This window comes from Chaetodon trifascialis, chromosome 10 (genome assembly GCF_039877785.1).
Source record: "Chaetodon trifascialis isolate fChaTrf1 chromosome 10, fChaTrf1.hap1, whole genome shotgun sequence".
Lineage (NCBI taxonomy): Eukaryota > Metazoa > Chordata > Actinopteri > Chaetodontiformes > Chaetodontidae > Chaetodon > Chaetodon trifascialis.
Window position 1 is genome coordinate 8,067,065 of NC_092065.1, and position 15,334 is coordinate 8,082,398.

Sequence of the window (15,334 nt, forward strand, 5' to 3'; positions counted from 1 at the left end):
AGAGGGTTTCTCCCCCTGGCTCTGCCTCACTGGTTTGGCCGAATTACAGAAATGGTTGAGGAATGAAGGGCCACTCCTCAGGATCCATCTGTGGCACCCAAACAGACTCAGTTGTTTACTGTTTCCAGTGGGCTAAAGGCGACCAAAATCCAAATTGCAGGCATATCTGCACTTCCCAAACTGCACTGTTGTTTGTTTTCTAATTAGTTTCGATTGCTCCATCACAAATCTATAACTAACTTTATGTCAGTGTGACATCTGACACGCCTTCCTGTGGCAAAATGATGAATTACCTGATAAAATGAAAACTGACAAAGAGCGCAGAAGTAGAAAATAATCTTTTAGGGAAAATTTGCATTCCCTTTTATTTCATCATGCAGACCCTCATCATACGGTGTGAACAGCAGGGAAGACATTAAATCATACCAGTGTACAAAATAACAGTGTCAGGGAAACACAACAAACAAACTGGGAACACAGGAGAGACACAATGCAGTGCTGTACATCAAACAAGAGACACAGTACAACATACAGTACAATGAAGTAACCTGTCCCACACACAGTAGTAACGTAAGATGACATGTAACATAGTACTGCTATATGAGACATAATGTGCAGACTCCAGAGTGGCTTGTAACATTTTCTCAAGTTATTAACATAAGTAACACCAAATGCACATGTATGCTAATAATTTCGAACTGAAAATGAACATGGTGCATGTATTCTACAATAAAACCTTTTTCATATATACCCAAAAATAATGGTATTTACCATTCACAGTTGTTGAATTTAATTGAGAAGGGGATAAATAAAAAGAAATCCTCATGATATCCCCCAAAAAGTGCAAATCATAAACCAAATAGCCATGGTTGCAGGCCACAGTTTTTTAAAGTCAACCTAGCCTAACCAGAGTTAATCTACTCATATAAACCTCATAGAAAAACAACTTCAGCTGTCTTAACTCTTACTGAATAGGCCATTTAAAAGTATGAGTAAGTCATAAGTGTCGACCAGTAGAAGACTCCAGTGGTTTTGCATATTTACAGCATTTCTGTGGCTCACAATTACCCCATTCTTGGAATGAACAGCCTTGGCTATCAATTTCTATGAGGTAAAATTTGTTAGTGCTTTTTATTCTTAAATAAAATCACTGCAAAACTTGTCTTATACTCTACTTAAAAGACGCTTTTAAAAAGTAATTTGAGCACAACGTTAATATTGAAGGCACATGTTTAAATACAAGGGAATAATCCTAAAGCTTGTCAATGTAACAGAAAAGCATCTTTTAGAAAGCAGATTTTCTTCTTTCTGGTTACGTCATATTTCAAGATTTTTCAGCTTCACCACGTTACTATTAATCTGCAAGTTAGAGTCAATAAGGAAATAAATACGGTCACCATAGAGGCAGAGGTACAGACAAGTAGCTTAAAAATCACATAAAAACCAAACGCTCCCTCAATGTTTACACATAATACAACTCATCACAGTGCTGAAACATTTACAGTACATCTCTGAACTTTCTCAGGCCGCTGCCCAACCAGACCTGAAGCACACACACGCTGTATCCAGGTCAGGCCACTATTACACATACAGCAACTTCACTGTACAACTTACACTTATCTATTAAATCTTATTAACAACAGTTTGTTGTTATTGTCTGATGTTACTTAATTAGTTATTTGATTCTTTTCAAGAGTTTTCGTTGTACCTATTAAAAGTGCACATAGGCAACCAGAACAGAGCTATGTTAAGTCTTACAGCCAGTTTAGTGCATTCAAGTTGATGGTTTGGCTTTTCCCTGGTCCTCCACCTTTTTAATTGCCGCCTGAATCTTCGCCTGATCTCCCAACAGCTGACGAGGTTTCACAGGCTTGAGGTTTTCATCCAGCTCGAGCAGCACAGGTATCCCTGTAGGTAAAGTCACGGCGGCAATATCCTCGTCCGATATACCTGTTAAAATCAGGAGCGTAAAATTAAGATCACATCAGACAAACTAGCCACAACCAGGCTTGATGACAGCTAGTCTCTCATTTACCATGAGCACAATATGCACAAATGTATAGAAATCCTTGTTTATTGCCAAATGTATGACAATAAAACAATTCTAACTTGTATGTATATCATGTAACAGCCTATGTGTGTTAAGTTACTGTCATGTGACACACGGCGCCTCCAAAGCTTATGAGTGTGATGAAAGGTCAGAGTGGACTTCATAACCACAGCCAAATGTAACATAAACTCACTGGCCTTTTTGCACAAGTTCAACATGCCATTTCTGGAACTGAGATATGCCCTTCCCATTTCAATGACTCTGAAACAGCTGCCTGTAGAGTCTAGAAGCTGCTGCTCAATTGAACTGGATGCATTTCCCCCACAAAGACACAAAAGCTGAGAGAGCACTGTTTATAATAGCTTGGGTCAGTTCAGTAGCGTACCTTCCAGGTGTTTCAGCAGAGCTCTGCAGCTATTTCCATGAGCAGAAATGAGCACAGTCCTGCCTTCCCTTATCTCTGGCACCACAGTGCTGTCCCAGTATGGAAGCAGCCTGTCCAACACCTCCTTCAGGCTCTCTGCTCGGGGGAGGCTCTCTTTTGGCACGTCACAAGTGGTGTACCTGCGGTCATTGTAGATTTCCAGGAAGTAAGGGTGGGATTCATCAATCAGAGGAGGAGTGATGTCATAGCTCCTTCTCCACAACTTCACCTTTTCCTCTCCATGTTGTAGAGCCATCTCTGCTCGGTTCAAACCAATCAGGGAACCATAGTGGCGCTCATTCAGTCTCCATGACTTGACCACGGGGACCCATTCCTGACCCATAGCCTCCAGCACCAGCCATGCTGTCTGGATGGAGCGGCTGAGTATGGAGGTGAATACTAAGTCGAACTTGTAGCCCTGCTCTTTCAGGAGCTTGCCGCAGTCCTGGGCCTCCTTCACCCCATCTTCGCTGAGCTTCTGGTCAACCCAGCTGCAGAAGCGGTTCTCTTTGTTCCAGGCCCCCTCCCCATGCCTCAGCAGAAACAGTTTGTACTTGGACATCCGAAGCACCAGCTGCAGAAACCTGCACACATTCAGCAGAAATGAACAGAAACGCTGCGCAGTTAGTGATAGCAGTGAAAATATTAGACAAATTCAAACAGACGACCACTCATATCCAGCTCACGATGTACTGTATAGCTTCACTTAGTCACAGGGCTGTACATCTGATCTGAGGTCAGCGCCAGGTAAAGACTTCTTGGAGGCAGGGCCGGCAAAAGGTTAGAGGTTGTCTTTAAAAAGTGACAGGCTAAAGGCAGAGAGCTGCAATAGTTAGCTTCATTAATTAGCCTTATTCAGAGGCTAGACACAAAACAATGATAGATAATGTTAGCTAACTACGATATGGAAAGGTGTTGTTGATGTTGATGCAAAGCTTTTTAGCTTGCAAGAAAAGATGAATGGACGTGTTGCTATGTAAATAACCGTTAGAACAGCATGTATTATGGCCGCTCAGACCGACGTAAAGACAGGACCAACGTAGAAGAAACAAAACTGCAGACATGTGGCAACTTCACCCCAAAATGATCGGAATATTGAATCATATTGAATATGAAAATCTTACCCTGTCTGGGTTTTATATCCGGCTTTAATGGTGCGGCACAGTCGTGACTGTTGTTAGTAATTTGGCAGGCCATGTACAGCGGTGTTCCGTCAACGTTGATGATTGACATTCTCTTCCTCCAGTCAGAGTGGCGGATATAACATGTGGGCGGGACCCTTGTCGAACGTTATGCCCATATAAGGAGTAGTAATAAAAGCCAGGCACGTTCGCAGTGGAGGGGGCAGAAGGGGAGTAACCGTTGGCTTTAAATCATGGATGTATTGAAGAGGTACAGTCTACTAGCTAACTGTTGATGTTTTGTTGCCTGGGCTTGTTGGTTTGCAGTTTTCAGAGGATATATGGTGCCTGTAAGACAAGGACTACAGTTTAAGGCAACTTTGGTTGCGGGACGGTTTATGTAAACTTGTATTTGTTACCCGCCTAAAATGATCCAGGAGTGTGGTTAGCTAGATATGACAAAATCAAGCCTATGCTACTGTTTTACATCCCAAAGAACAAAAGTGAAAGTTTGACCACTAGTTTGGTACATACTGCCAGTACTGTTCACCTTAACATAATGTACAATAAAGCTACTTCAGGTAAGTGTTTGAATATTTCATTGAATTCAGGTTTATTTTTTTAAACCTGGCTTCAACAAGTTTAATTACTGCGTCATTTCACCCCAATCATGTAATGGTTTATTCATGGTCGCATACACCATTAGACCATAATGGTTCCTAGTATAAGTATACAAATACTTCACAGAGCTGTAAGGAGAGCAACAGCAGCTGAAGACACAGAAGACCATTCTTCTCTGATCATTCCCATTTTATTTTTTGATAAACAATCATCACACTGCTTCTTGTTATCATGTCTATTTTCATGCCACAGTCATTTTCATGGATGCTCACCATATGTGGCTCCATGAACAGTTGACCCTCAACATTTTTTGTCGGTAAACACAAGAATACACGGAAATGTTGTCCTGGGCAAAGTATAACTTGGAATTCAGATTCTTAAGTGTTGTTGTCTACAACATAGGTCAAAGGCAAGAGAGTAACATTACTAGACAGCAAATAGTGTCATGAATTCATATGGATGCTAACAACAACAATGTTCTGACATATTAAATACATATGTTTTTCATAATACACGATACATTATGTAAAAAACTATATGTATAAGTTAAACATGTTCACTATTGCCATTTACACAAACACTTGAAACATGAACAGGATCAGAACCTACTTGTTAGCCTGGTCTTCATGTTCACTGTCATTATAAACAGTCACATGATTCACTGGTTCCACCTGTTTTTGAGCAGCACCTGCAGAACACCTTCATAAAGAAATTCACCACAAGAACTACTGCCCAGCATCAAACAGCTTCTTTCTGCCCTCCATACCAGACATGGCGTCCACGTTCTTACGCCAGTCAGTCACTTCCTCTTTCTGTGGGGTGAAAAGGTGGTTTTGAATGAGCTCGTTCAGCTTAAAATACAAGTGCGTGGACTGACTTTGCTGTGGATTTGTAAACCACTAATAGGCCTACAATGTTGGGGATATAGGCATACATGCTTGTTAATATTAACAGAAGAATTAAATTCCTGCACTAAACATTACAGCCTCAGATACTGTACAGACATTCTGACTTATTCATTTTTGAAACAAATAAAACCCTTCTCAGGTTTTGTCAGTCTTTCTAGTTCTTTTAAAAACCTTTTAGTGCTTAGGTTTCACATCAGGGTTTCATTTTAGGCATCATGTGAAGCTGCCTTAATTAACCTGCTATCTTTCATACCAGGCTATGCAAGAAATGTGTATTGTGTAGCATCAGTGTTATCCTGGATTCAGGCTGTTACATAGGTCTGAGCTTCCTTAATATAATATTGTAATATGTTAGCAATGTTAACTATGTGTACCCAGGACTCCCAGGACAGCAGAACTGATGCTGAGTGGATTATATTCAAATGAACTGAATAGAAGTGACACCATGTAGTAGAAACTGAAGTTAAAACCCTTACCTTCTCCTCCTCCTTCTTCACAGTCTTTAGGTTGGCCTTGAAGTCCACAGACTCTTTGACCTTCGCGCCCAGCAGAGCTCCCAGCATGGCGTCAGCAGACACCCTCACCCTCTTCAGGTTCGGTCTCTTCATCTTGCCCTTCAGCTCAAAGATCTTCTGAGTCAGGTCCTGTATCTTTTTCCAGCACGAATGACAAACTCATTGAATATTGGTTATATACGGTGTGTATCTCTTTAAATTTGGTAGAAGCTTGATTTTGTGTGGAAAAGGATATAACTCAGATGGTTAGTCACAGATGTTACTTACCTCCCTGTCATTTTTCGTCACTTTACTATCAATGTCATACCGCTCTTCGTCAACCACATCAATTTTCTGGTGTAGCTCTTTGCAAAGATTCTGTGGATGGAAACCTTTAGTATATTAGACTAATTTCAGTACCAAATGCTGGAATTTGTTTGATTGGAACTGGTCTGGGTAAATGGTCAGGAAATACTGACACAGTAAAGAACAATGTAGAGAGGCATTGCAAAATGTGTATGAGCAGTGAGTTGTTTATGAAATACACCGTAATATGAATTTACATTAATACATGCAACATCTAGAGTAGCAGGCAGATTAATCCAAGGACTTTGCTGCGCATTGTTTTCATTGGAAGGTTTTTTTCAAGATGACAGCCCAAATTGACTCAGAGAAGACATTATGTTATACACATAATGTTTCCGTAGTGTAGTGGTTATCACGTTCGCCTAACACGCGAAAGGTCCCCGGTTCGAGACCGGGTGGAAACAATGAGTTTTGGTGGCTCGGTTGTGAGCGCTGGGCGTGTCCTCCACCATTCCTTTGGTGCCTGCTGCTCGAGGAAAGGGGCCTTTCTGTGTGGAGTTTGCATGTTCTCCCCGTGTTCACCTGGGGTATCCTCCATAAAAATACCCCCACTAAAAACATGCAAGAAGATCACCACCTGACCAATGGTGACAAAGAGGAACTGGTCCCCGGGCGCTGGTCGACTGGCAGCCCACCGCTCCTGGTCTGCCGTGGAGGAAGGACTGACCATGGATGGGTCAAATAGCGGGAAAGAATTTCACATATGCATGGCATGTACAGTTTCCTCCTCAACTCTACATTTTGTGTGTAAAAAATGTGACGAATAAAGAAAATTCTTCTTCTTCTTAAGACAGAGGACCACAGCCCATGGACAGACGGATAATCTGAATAAAGCCAAATTTATTGCGGCCAGATATCACTAAGGGTACAATTGATGGCAAAAAGTAATATTGTAAGTGACCCTTTTAAAGTGTTTAGATAGTTATGTAATTTAATATTTACTCCCTTTAGAACCAAACCCAAAAGGAAATGCAGCTGAAGATGGTTTAGTGATACGTGTACCTGTAGATCCTGCAGAGACATGCCTGACATTTGGAGGCCTGGGACTCTCTCAGCGAGGATTCTCTCTCGTTCATCTTTTCTGACTTGCTTGTCATTGTCCAGCATCGCCATGGCCTTCTTTAGCAGTTTTGTCTGGTACACATAAAATTATACCTCAGTCAGTCAGACAATGTGAGGTTTACAGCGCTTAAAGGTGAAGTAAATCCTTGAACATGATTTTTACAGCATTGCTATCAAAGACTAATGAGCAGTTGCACATAAAATACCTTCAAGAACAGCCTGCGAGATGCAGAGATCTTTGGCTTCGTTTTCTGCAAAAGAAGATGGTATACATGATGGATTTCTAGCTAAATATTATAGAAAATATACAACACTACACAGTGAATATCCTAATGTTCATTTCTCTGTAAATGCAGGTTTTGCACATTAGTCATTTTATGTATCAGCAAACACAAAAATGGGTTAGTAGGATTTGACTTAACACCTTTTATTCTAATTTTATGTTTAGTCAAGGCACTTATTGATATTTGTGGATTTTGAGTGCAGAATATGTAGGCTAATCCTCATAATTCAACATGTGCAATTAATTAATTGCTCAAGTTATATTGAATACATTCATTCTGTCTTTGACAGTAGTATCAACTCACCACAGGCCTGTCCAGTTAGGAACGTGAAGTCCATGATTCAAGAAGAGAAAGAGAAATTTCTTACATTTCTGGAATTTCACAAGCTAAAATGAGTTGTGGGGTGGTTAAAAGTAGATGTAACATGGATACTTACGCTTCAGACATGGTTGCAGTTCTGTTTGTCTTCCCTTGTAAAGTAAAAAAGAAAGGAGGAAATAAATTCTCATTTTTCGACACGAAAACACATTTATATCTCAGCTAATTTACTGTGAACAGAAAAAACTTGATTAATCAAACTGACCATCAGTTTTCATCCCTTCTGACTGAGAAATCCTTCATGCCATGGCAGCAGTTCCATAGCAGAGGACACAATGTATGACATTGTCTAAAGGACAAACCTACTGCCTGTCTTCAAAAAATACTCAAAATCCGACTCGGTATAATTGCCAGAAAAGTAATAAATCAAGACCAAAAATGCCACAAATCATGTTATTTTTTATTCAAATGTATGTAAATTTTTAATAACTTTTAATTGAATAAGAAAATAAATCTTCAATTCCACATTATTATGTTGAAAAGACACAAAATGACAAGCAAAGCAAATAGGTTGCAAAGAAGAGGAACACATAAATCAAATCCAAACTGTGATGTGTTATTTATAACTTCTGCTTTGACTTCTGTTCAAGATCAGCGGAAGCCAGCTGAAATAAAGACTCTCCTCTCTGACTCACACGAAGGAGAATCCTTTTTAAAACAAGACAGCTCTAACTTGAATAAAATTACATTCAGCTGTAAGAATTGCAGCTATCACAAACATCAATGCTGTGTTCGAGATTAAATACAGCCATGCTTTTTTAATACCTTTTAATATTCAGAAGCATTCTTTTTCCCAACATTTAGTGAGAGTAATGTAATGAAAATGATTCACTTGGTGTTTGATCCTTTCATGTTCTGTAATATTTCAAAGTAAAACTCCTTACCTTACACAGTAGGTGACAAATACTGTCAGGCGTCTTTTTCTGAGACGAGAAGGGCAGAAAGAGGGTAGATATATAGATTCCAGCACTCATGTGAGTGGCTCACTAAAATAGTCCCTCTGTCCACACCATTCTTGTGCTGCGTCTCTCACATCCCATAACCATGAGCTGTGGAAGTTCTTACTGGGGTTGTCCAAATGTGATGCTTTCTTAGTGCCGTCTCCTGGCTAAGGAGGAGAGGGCGAAGCTTGAAGGAATTTGTACAATATTATGTGTGTGAAATAAATATTGATCCCACACACAATCCACAACGATTATTAGATCACACAGTTGAGCAAAACAGTGGCAGGATTGTTGTCCTTTTATTGACTTTGCTGATTTCATATATAAGTACATACACCAAATTTGAAGATAACATGCTCCCTCTGCAGTAATTTTAACGAAGACTACAATCATCCTCTTTAATGTTTAGCATTACATAGTCAATAGTTAATAAGTTTTGATTGTCTTAGAAACATACAAGCAGTTGAATATTTACGAGGGACAAACCATTTGTCTTGGTCTTAGTGTCCTGTGATCATTTGAAAGAGTTACGCTGCCATCACAAGGCGGCAGACAAGAACTACAGTAAATAGTCACAGCATCGCCAATATAAAGCAAAACACTGTTCCGAAAAATACTGATATATGTTACAGTTAGTATCAGTATTGTTAAAATTTTCTATTGTCTGTCCCTCTTTAAATAAACAGCATCTGTTACTTTTCCTCCATGTCGATAGAATTACAATAAGCCAGACGATCCTGGTTTTAAGTGTGTTACAGCCTACAATTCATAAATTGATATAATATAGGTAAGACAATAAGTAATAGTAAGAATTTACAAGGAACTAGTTAATGATGAATATATCACCTCAATGTAAAGTCTGACTGAATTTATTATAAGGAAGTAGCAAAGCTAAATGTTTCTTCAGTTGCCGGAGGCGTCAAACAGCTTCTTCCTGCCCTCCATACCGGACATGGCCTCCACGTTCTTACGCCAGTCAGTCACCTCCTCCTTCTATTGGAAACATAATACAACATGGACATATAGCCAAGATAAAATGGAAAATTTGGCCAAATATAGCCATTACCCAAAGGTTTCGGAGACCCTGAAGAAAAAACCAGACTTACCTTTTCCTCTTCCTTCTTGACTGTTTTGAGGTTGGCCTTGAAGTCAATGGACTCCTTGTGTTTGGAGCCCAGCAGAACGCTCAGCATGGCTTCAGCTGAGATCTTCACTCTCTTCAGGGTCGGTTTCTTGAACTTACTCTGGATCTCAATGATCTTCAGATGCATGTTTTCAATCTGGCAGGATCATGTGATAAAAAGGATTGTGCTGGTGCCATTCTACCATTGTGAATTAAGCAGACTCAAACATACATGCCTGAACACAGTGTAGAAGAAAGCTGCCAAGATTCCTCCATTTTTCCCCACCTGTTCACTTGTCCACATACATACATTGATGCATGAACATGAACACATGAAAATTCAGCACTGAAGATTCACTATTATCCTTGGAAACAGTCATTTAATTTTTTAAAAACATTAACTTTAAGCTGTTTTAAAAATATTCTGGCTTTTAACCAAATCTTCTCACTTGATGTGTGTTGCAGAAAAAGCCAATAAGTGAGCCCTGAGTTCATTCTTCTTTTTTTTTTTTTTTCCTTTTTTTGGTGAAACTAAACTAACTAATCTTAAATTGTTTAGATTTTGTCATGGATAACAGTATACAGTATACTGTGAAGGGAACAACTGTACACATTTGTTCAAAAAATCAAATTCCTCTAAAGTAAACTGCTCTTTAAGGCTGGACCAGTTTGAGGAAAACTCAAATATACCACTACTTTACAAAAATAATATTTTAAAAAGTCATATTTGAATGATTACTGGAGATAGATACATAAAATATGCAGAGACAACAAATCAGTCACTACTTAATAATCTGTGGTCAGGATGTAATAATGTGGCAGTGAACCCCATGATTACTCAATACTCCATATTTAATATACTGCCAAATGTTGCCCAATTTATTATTGTTCTAACCCTAATATGGAAAAGAAATGTCTCTATCTGAGTTATTGTGTGTCATTAAATCACTGTAATAATTCATTGGCTCCAGAGAAATTAGCAGTCTAAAATTTACTGCCGTGTAAACCAACTGGTGTAAGCCAGCTGAGTAATGTGTCTGTTGACTGGTTACAATAGAGCAGGTTTTGTGCTCACAGCCAAATCCCAGATTTCCAATTTCCTTCCAGCTTGCTGGTGATGCTGTAAAATACAATTGTAAGCTGTCTTGAGGTCCAAAAAAGTTGGCCCCTCTGTTTGGTGTTATAAAGAAAAGTCACAGAGTGTATATCCTCAAAGAACAACAGGCTTTTTGAGGAAGATGTCTTGCTATTCTCAATGCTGCCACTTGGAAGCAGTGTTCGCTCATTTTTAGCACGTTCATGTTGTGACTCTATCTTCATAGTAAAGACATGGGATGCAGTCATTTTAAAACATTTCCATAAACGTCATTCTGTCTACCTATTTGTACTTTAGCGGCTCACCTCAGCGCCATTTTTGGACACCTTGAGGCCAACATCATACCGCTCCTCATCTGCAACATCAATCTTGCGGTGCAAGTCTTTGCAAAGATCCTGTAAAAAAGTAGAATGCATACCTCTAGTGATATGACAATATAATGTGAACTCAAATAGAAATAATAATGTGAAAGACAGTTGAAAATGATTAATGAAATCAAAATACCAGCATCTCTTGCAATGACAGACCAGACAGAGTTAGAGGAGGAACTCTTTCTGCGAGAGCAGCTTCTCTCTCCTGCATCTTCTTCTCCTTCTCCTCCTGCACCATCTGAGAAGCGACTGCCAACAGTCTGATCTGAGGAAAAAGTCAACATTAATAGATAAAAGGGGCTTTTTGTACCCACATATTTTTAATCAATTTATTTTTCATTTGATACAACTTGACCATGAGTATGATACTATTATATTTATATGTGATATTTGTATATGTGAATGTATGCAAATCCTCACATTTGAGAAGCTGTAACCATGAACAATTTTTACTATCAATATATATTTTTCTCTCAATAGCTTAATTGATTGATAGACTAATTGTCTCAGCTGTGCTTGTATAAATTGTTGGGTAGTATAATTTCTAATAAATCATCATAACTCTTCATATGTTTTGTGAGCAAATGTCTTAATTTGTACAATAAAAGTAAAAACGTACAACATTTCCCTCTGAAATGTAGTGGAGTAGAAGGAGAAAGTGGTATGAAAAGAGGAGACTCAAGTAAAGTACAAGTACCTAAAATTTGTACTTCAGTACAGTACTTGAGTAAATGTATTTTGTTACATTTGCCCACTGCTCTACACACCACTTTATGCTGTATGCTGGCTAACAACCTTGTTTGGTCTGCTCCTAAGTCTTGTATGAAAATCCCATTCAGCATAATAAAAAATGAAAATCAAATCCAAACATCTTAAATAAAGATGATGAAAAACTCACCTTCAGCCCCAGCTTTCGAGAGGATGAGATCTTTGATTTTTTCTAGATTTTACATATGAAGAAGTATTCATTAGCATCTAAACTCATTTACATACACAAATTTATGACCTTAACAAAGAAATGGAGGACTGTTGAAAGGACTAATTAAAGATGCCGTATGATAGATACTCACAGGTCTATTTCAGTAGTAACAAGAGGGAGAAAATACAGGTCAGTATATTAACAGAATGAAAATCAATACAGTATAATTTGAAGCTGTCTTTGAGCACATTACAGTACATTAAACTAAAAGCGGTTATACTCACGCGTCAGCCATGATTGTCTTAAATTCCCACGCTAGGATTGGAAAGTAAAATAAAATGAAGAGACTCTTTACAGAAAATGAAAACTGTGATTACCAGAATTGAAACTTTCGTGCAGTTCATTGCAAACAGAGTGAGTCTCCTTCATCTTTAACACCCGTTCAATTGAGCTGTAGGCTGGACTGATGATCTTGTTCACCTCCCTGGTCAAAGTATTTCACCCCCACCAAACATTCATTGGCCTCATTAAAGCGCCTGCACACATTTATTATTCGCTCAGTTGTTCCCCAGGAGCCATTTAAGGCAGACTGGAATATTTTTTGTTCCAAAGAAGTAGTTCTATCAAAAATCACAACTTTCATTACATAACATTTTGTTTACTTAATTGTGATCATTAATTGCACTTTTAATCAAATGTAGATAGACTTTTAAAATCTAATTTTTCTCCTCATTCATGCAGGATTCAAATGAAAATTCCTGAGAATTAAATTAGATGTAATTACAAATTTAATACATATTCCAACTAAATAACATCAGTTAAGTGCAGGCTTTGATTTGTTTCACATGCATGCATTTGTACTGGATAAATCTTTTGAAAACACTTTCAGCATAAAGCTTGAAAAGCATTTGTGTCATATGCAAAGCTTGAGAGTGCTGGGTCAGTGCATGTGTTAACATAACTGACAAGAGTCTCTGCATAGGTGACAAAAAAAGGTGAATGGCCAGATAATCCACAGGCATGTAACATGACAGTGTTCAAATTGCTGTTAATCTTAATCACAACATCATCCAAACAACCTAACGACAAGACATAGAGGTTTTACAGATTCTAAACATATTAATAATTGTTTTAAACTCACAGCATGCTGACAAGTTACTCCTTATTCATTCAGATCCACACGTCAACATGACCGCTACAACAAATTTACTCTAAATCACCAGAACGTTGTACCTGTTTGAAGCTGAACAGCTCCTTGAGTCGTACCTCAAACCTGAAGAAAAGTGTGTGAGAAGGAGGGAGCAATCGACTTTCTGAGAGACGATGGACAATAATCAATCAGATTTATAGTGTCTGTGCCAAATGTGGATGGCTCACTAAAATAGAATCCTGCTGTGCTACTGCTACTGTCCGTCCATCAGCAGTGGCATTCGCTGTTGCACATAGCATCGCCACAATATTCAGACACAAAAGGGGGTAATAAAACTTCATTTACGGGCTCAAATGTTTGGGCATCTTACTTTTGACAACACCTGTTGGTGGAAGTGACAGAGAGCATTACGAGCTGTGTCAGTGTCGCACATTCACATTTGACCAAGGCCAGCTTCTCAGAGTGTAGGTCAAGTTGTCAAACGGTCAAATGCAAGGAAGAAATCAGCCTAGAGTGTTAGTAATCACTTATTCTGTGGCAAATAATGGAACAAACAGTGCAGTCTAAGAATGAATTTGAAGCATCTCAAGAGGTCCATCATTTAATATTGTCATCAACTGAGGTGTCCCATATCTGTGTTTCTAGTGGCCACATCAACTCTATGTCTTCAAATTTAAAAAGATTCTCATTGCTTTCTTCATATCAGTTTGCAAATTCATCTTTACTCGGATTTCAAGATACAACCCCCCCCCCAAAAAAAACAAAGAAAATGTAAACCTGTTTTCCATTTACAGCCCCAGTTCTGAAAAAGCTGGGACACTGTATACAACAGAAATAAAACAGAATGTGATCATTTGCTAAGCTTTTTTTTAATATCGACTCAATTGAAAACAGCAGGAAGACAATATATACATACAAATACAATATATTTAATGTGTGACCTCATCATCTTCATTGTTTTTTTTTTAATGTTTTGTAAATATATGTTTATTCTGAATTGAACACTTCGTAAAACCGTTGTCGGCAAACACAGTTTGTTTGCAAAAATGAATGCATTCTGTTTTTAGTCACAACTTTTTTTGGAATTGGGGTTGTAATTTAAAACGCAGTGGTGTATTGATTGTTGTACCACATTTAGAGGTCTGCTCTGTCCTGTTCTTGCACCTTTAAAAATGATTTGTTTGATCAATTCAAAATGACCACATTACTGCAAAAACTTAGAGTAGTAAAATATTCACTGCCACGTTACTCTATATACATCGCCACTCCTTTGCATGTGTGATAACAGACTGTTATTGCCCGATCACACATCAGGGGACCACCTTGGAGATGAGAACAAAGCCAAAAGTTAGTCAGGTTTTATTTAGGGGAGTAGAGGAACAAGGACAGGTGCTGGCCAGACCTTGATGGTTCGTAAACTGAGCCAGCCAGCTGCCTGCGTCATTGTTGTAACAGAGAGTCAAGTGTTCAGTACCTTTCAGTACCAAACAGCTTTGACTCATGCCCTCACGTAAGGACAGGTAGGCAGCGAATGATTAGACAAGAATAGTCCAGTACAAACCTGAGGTCAAATACATTTTAAGGTCCTTCTTCTTGTGCTTGCTTTTAAGGAGAAGGAGAAACAATGTATTACCCTTCAGTAACCTTTGGATACTCACTAGAGACAGGTTAGAAAAAGCAAAACTGATGCAGAAGATACAGAGATATCCTGACTGTGCCTCAAGAACTCTGGATCCTACATTTTCCGTAGAGAAAACATAGCAAAACGTAACATCATCTATTTGTTATGCTGCACACACACATTATTGGCAGAGTGGAAAGAACAGGAAACTCTCCTGTTACTCGACTTGGAGTGTTCATGCACGGATATCTCCACTGCTAGCCTTGTCATCACGTGACTGGAACAGTCTAAATCATCTGCTTTTATGGTCTTGCATATTTGGAGCAGTTTATTAACAAGTGAAAGCTCTTTCCAAATATTGTAACAGAGTTATTATTTGTGATATTAATATTTGTTCAGATG

General features: G+C 38.7%; 3 protein-coding genes and 1 non-coding gene across 4 annotated transcripts; 1 reads left to right on the forward strand and 3 right to left on the reverse strand.

The window, feature by feature from the left end:
- Positions 1-327: 327 nt before the first annotated feature.
- On the reverse strand, positions 328-3,698 carry bpgm (2,3-bisphosphoglycerate mutase). The gene is made up of 3 exons (XM_070973072.1): positions 3,599-3,698; positions 2,436-3,058; positions 328-1,950 (listed from the first exon to the last, which is right to left on the reverse strand). The coding sequence occupies exons 2-3, from the start codon at positions 3,034-3,036 to the stop codon at positions 1,775-1,777; spliced, it is 777 nt and encodes a 258-aa protein (XP_070829173.1). The 5' UTR covers positions 3,037-3,058; positions 3,599-3,698; the 3' UTR covers positions 328-1,774.
- A 709-nt stretch (positions 3,699-4,407) lies between these two features.
- On the reverse strand, positions 4,408-7,291 carry LOC139337130 (troponin I, slow skeletal muscle-like). Its single transcript, XM_070971565.1, has 5 exons — positions 7,253-7,291; positions 6,987-7,118; positions 5,907-5,996; positions 5,601-5,774; positions 4,408-5,028 (listed from the first exon to the last, which is right to left on the reverse strand). Exons 2-5 carry the CDS (start codon positions 7,095-7,097, stop codon positions 4,942-4,944), a joined length of 462 nt encoding a protein of 153 aa, XP_070827666.1. The 5' UTR covers positions 7,098-7,118; positions 7,253-7,291; the 3' UTR covers positions 4,408-4,941.
- On the forward strand, positions 6,316-6,388 carry trnav-aac (transfer RNA valine (anticodon AAC)). Its single transcript has one exon. It is a non-coding gene; the product is annotated as a tRNA-Val (tRNA).
- Positions 7,292-8,921: 1,630 nt separating the features above from the next.
- On the reverse strand, positions 8,922-11,462 carry LOC139337133 (troponin I, slow skeletal muscle-like). The gene is made up of 4 exons (XM_070971568.1): positions 11,376-11,462; positions 11,177-11,266; positions 9,759-9,932; positions 8,922-9,645 (listed from the first exon to the last, which is right to left on the reverse strand). Exons 1-4 carry the CDS (start codon positions 11,451-11,453, stop codon positions 9,556-9,558), a joined length of 432 nt encoding a protein of 143 aa, XP_070827669.1. The 5' UTR covers positions 11,454-11,462; the 3' UTR covers positions 8,922-9,555.
- Positions 11,463-15,334: the final 3,872 nt, after the last annotated feature.

Bases quoted from the DNA above. Each gene is read 5' to 3' on its own strand.
- bpgm (XM_070973072.1), bottom strand. From the start codon at position 3,036: ATGTCCAAGTACAAACTGTTTCTGCTGAGGCATGGGGAGGGGGCCTGG. The intron at 1,951-2,435 runs GTACGCTACTGA...TGATTTTAACAG, and splicing joins TCTGCTGAAACACCTGGAAG to GTATATCGGACGAGGATATT.
- LOC139337130 (XM_070971565.1), bottom strand. From the start codon at position 7,097: ATGGCGATGCTGGACAATGACAAGCAAGTCAGAAAAGATGAACGAGAG. The intron at 5,997-6,986 runs GTACACGTATCA...TTCCATCCACAG, and splicing joins TGTCTCTGCAGGATCTACAG to AATCTTTGCAAAGAGCTACA. The intron at 5,775-5,906 runs GTAAGTAACATC...TGCTGGAAAAAG, and splicing joins TGACGAAAAATGACAGGGAG to ATACAGGACCTGACTCAGAA.
- LOC139337133 (XM_070971568.1), bottom strand. From the start codon at position 11,453: ATGCAGGAGAGAGAAGCTGCTCTCGCAGAAAGAGTTCCTCCTCTAACT. The intron at 11,267-11,375 runs GTATTTTGATTT...ACTTTTTTACAG, and splicing joins TGTCATTGCAAGAGATGCTG to GATCTTTGCAAAGACTTGCA. The intron at 9,933-11,176 runs GTGAGCCGCTAA...TGATCCTGCCAG, and splicing joins TGTCCAAAAATGGCGCTGAG to ATTGAAAACATGCATCTGAA.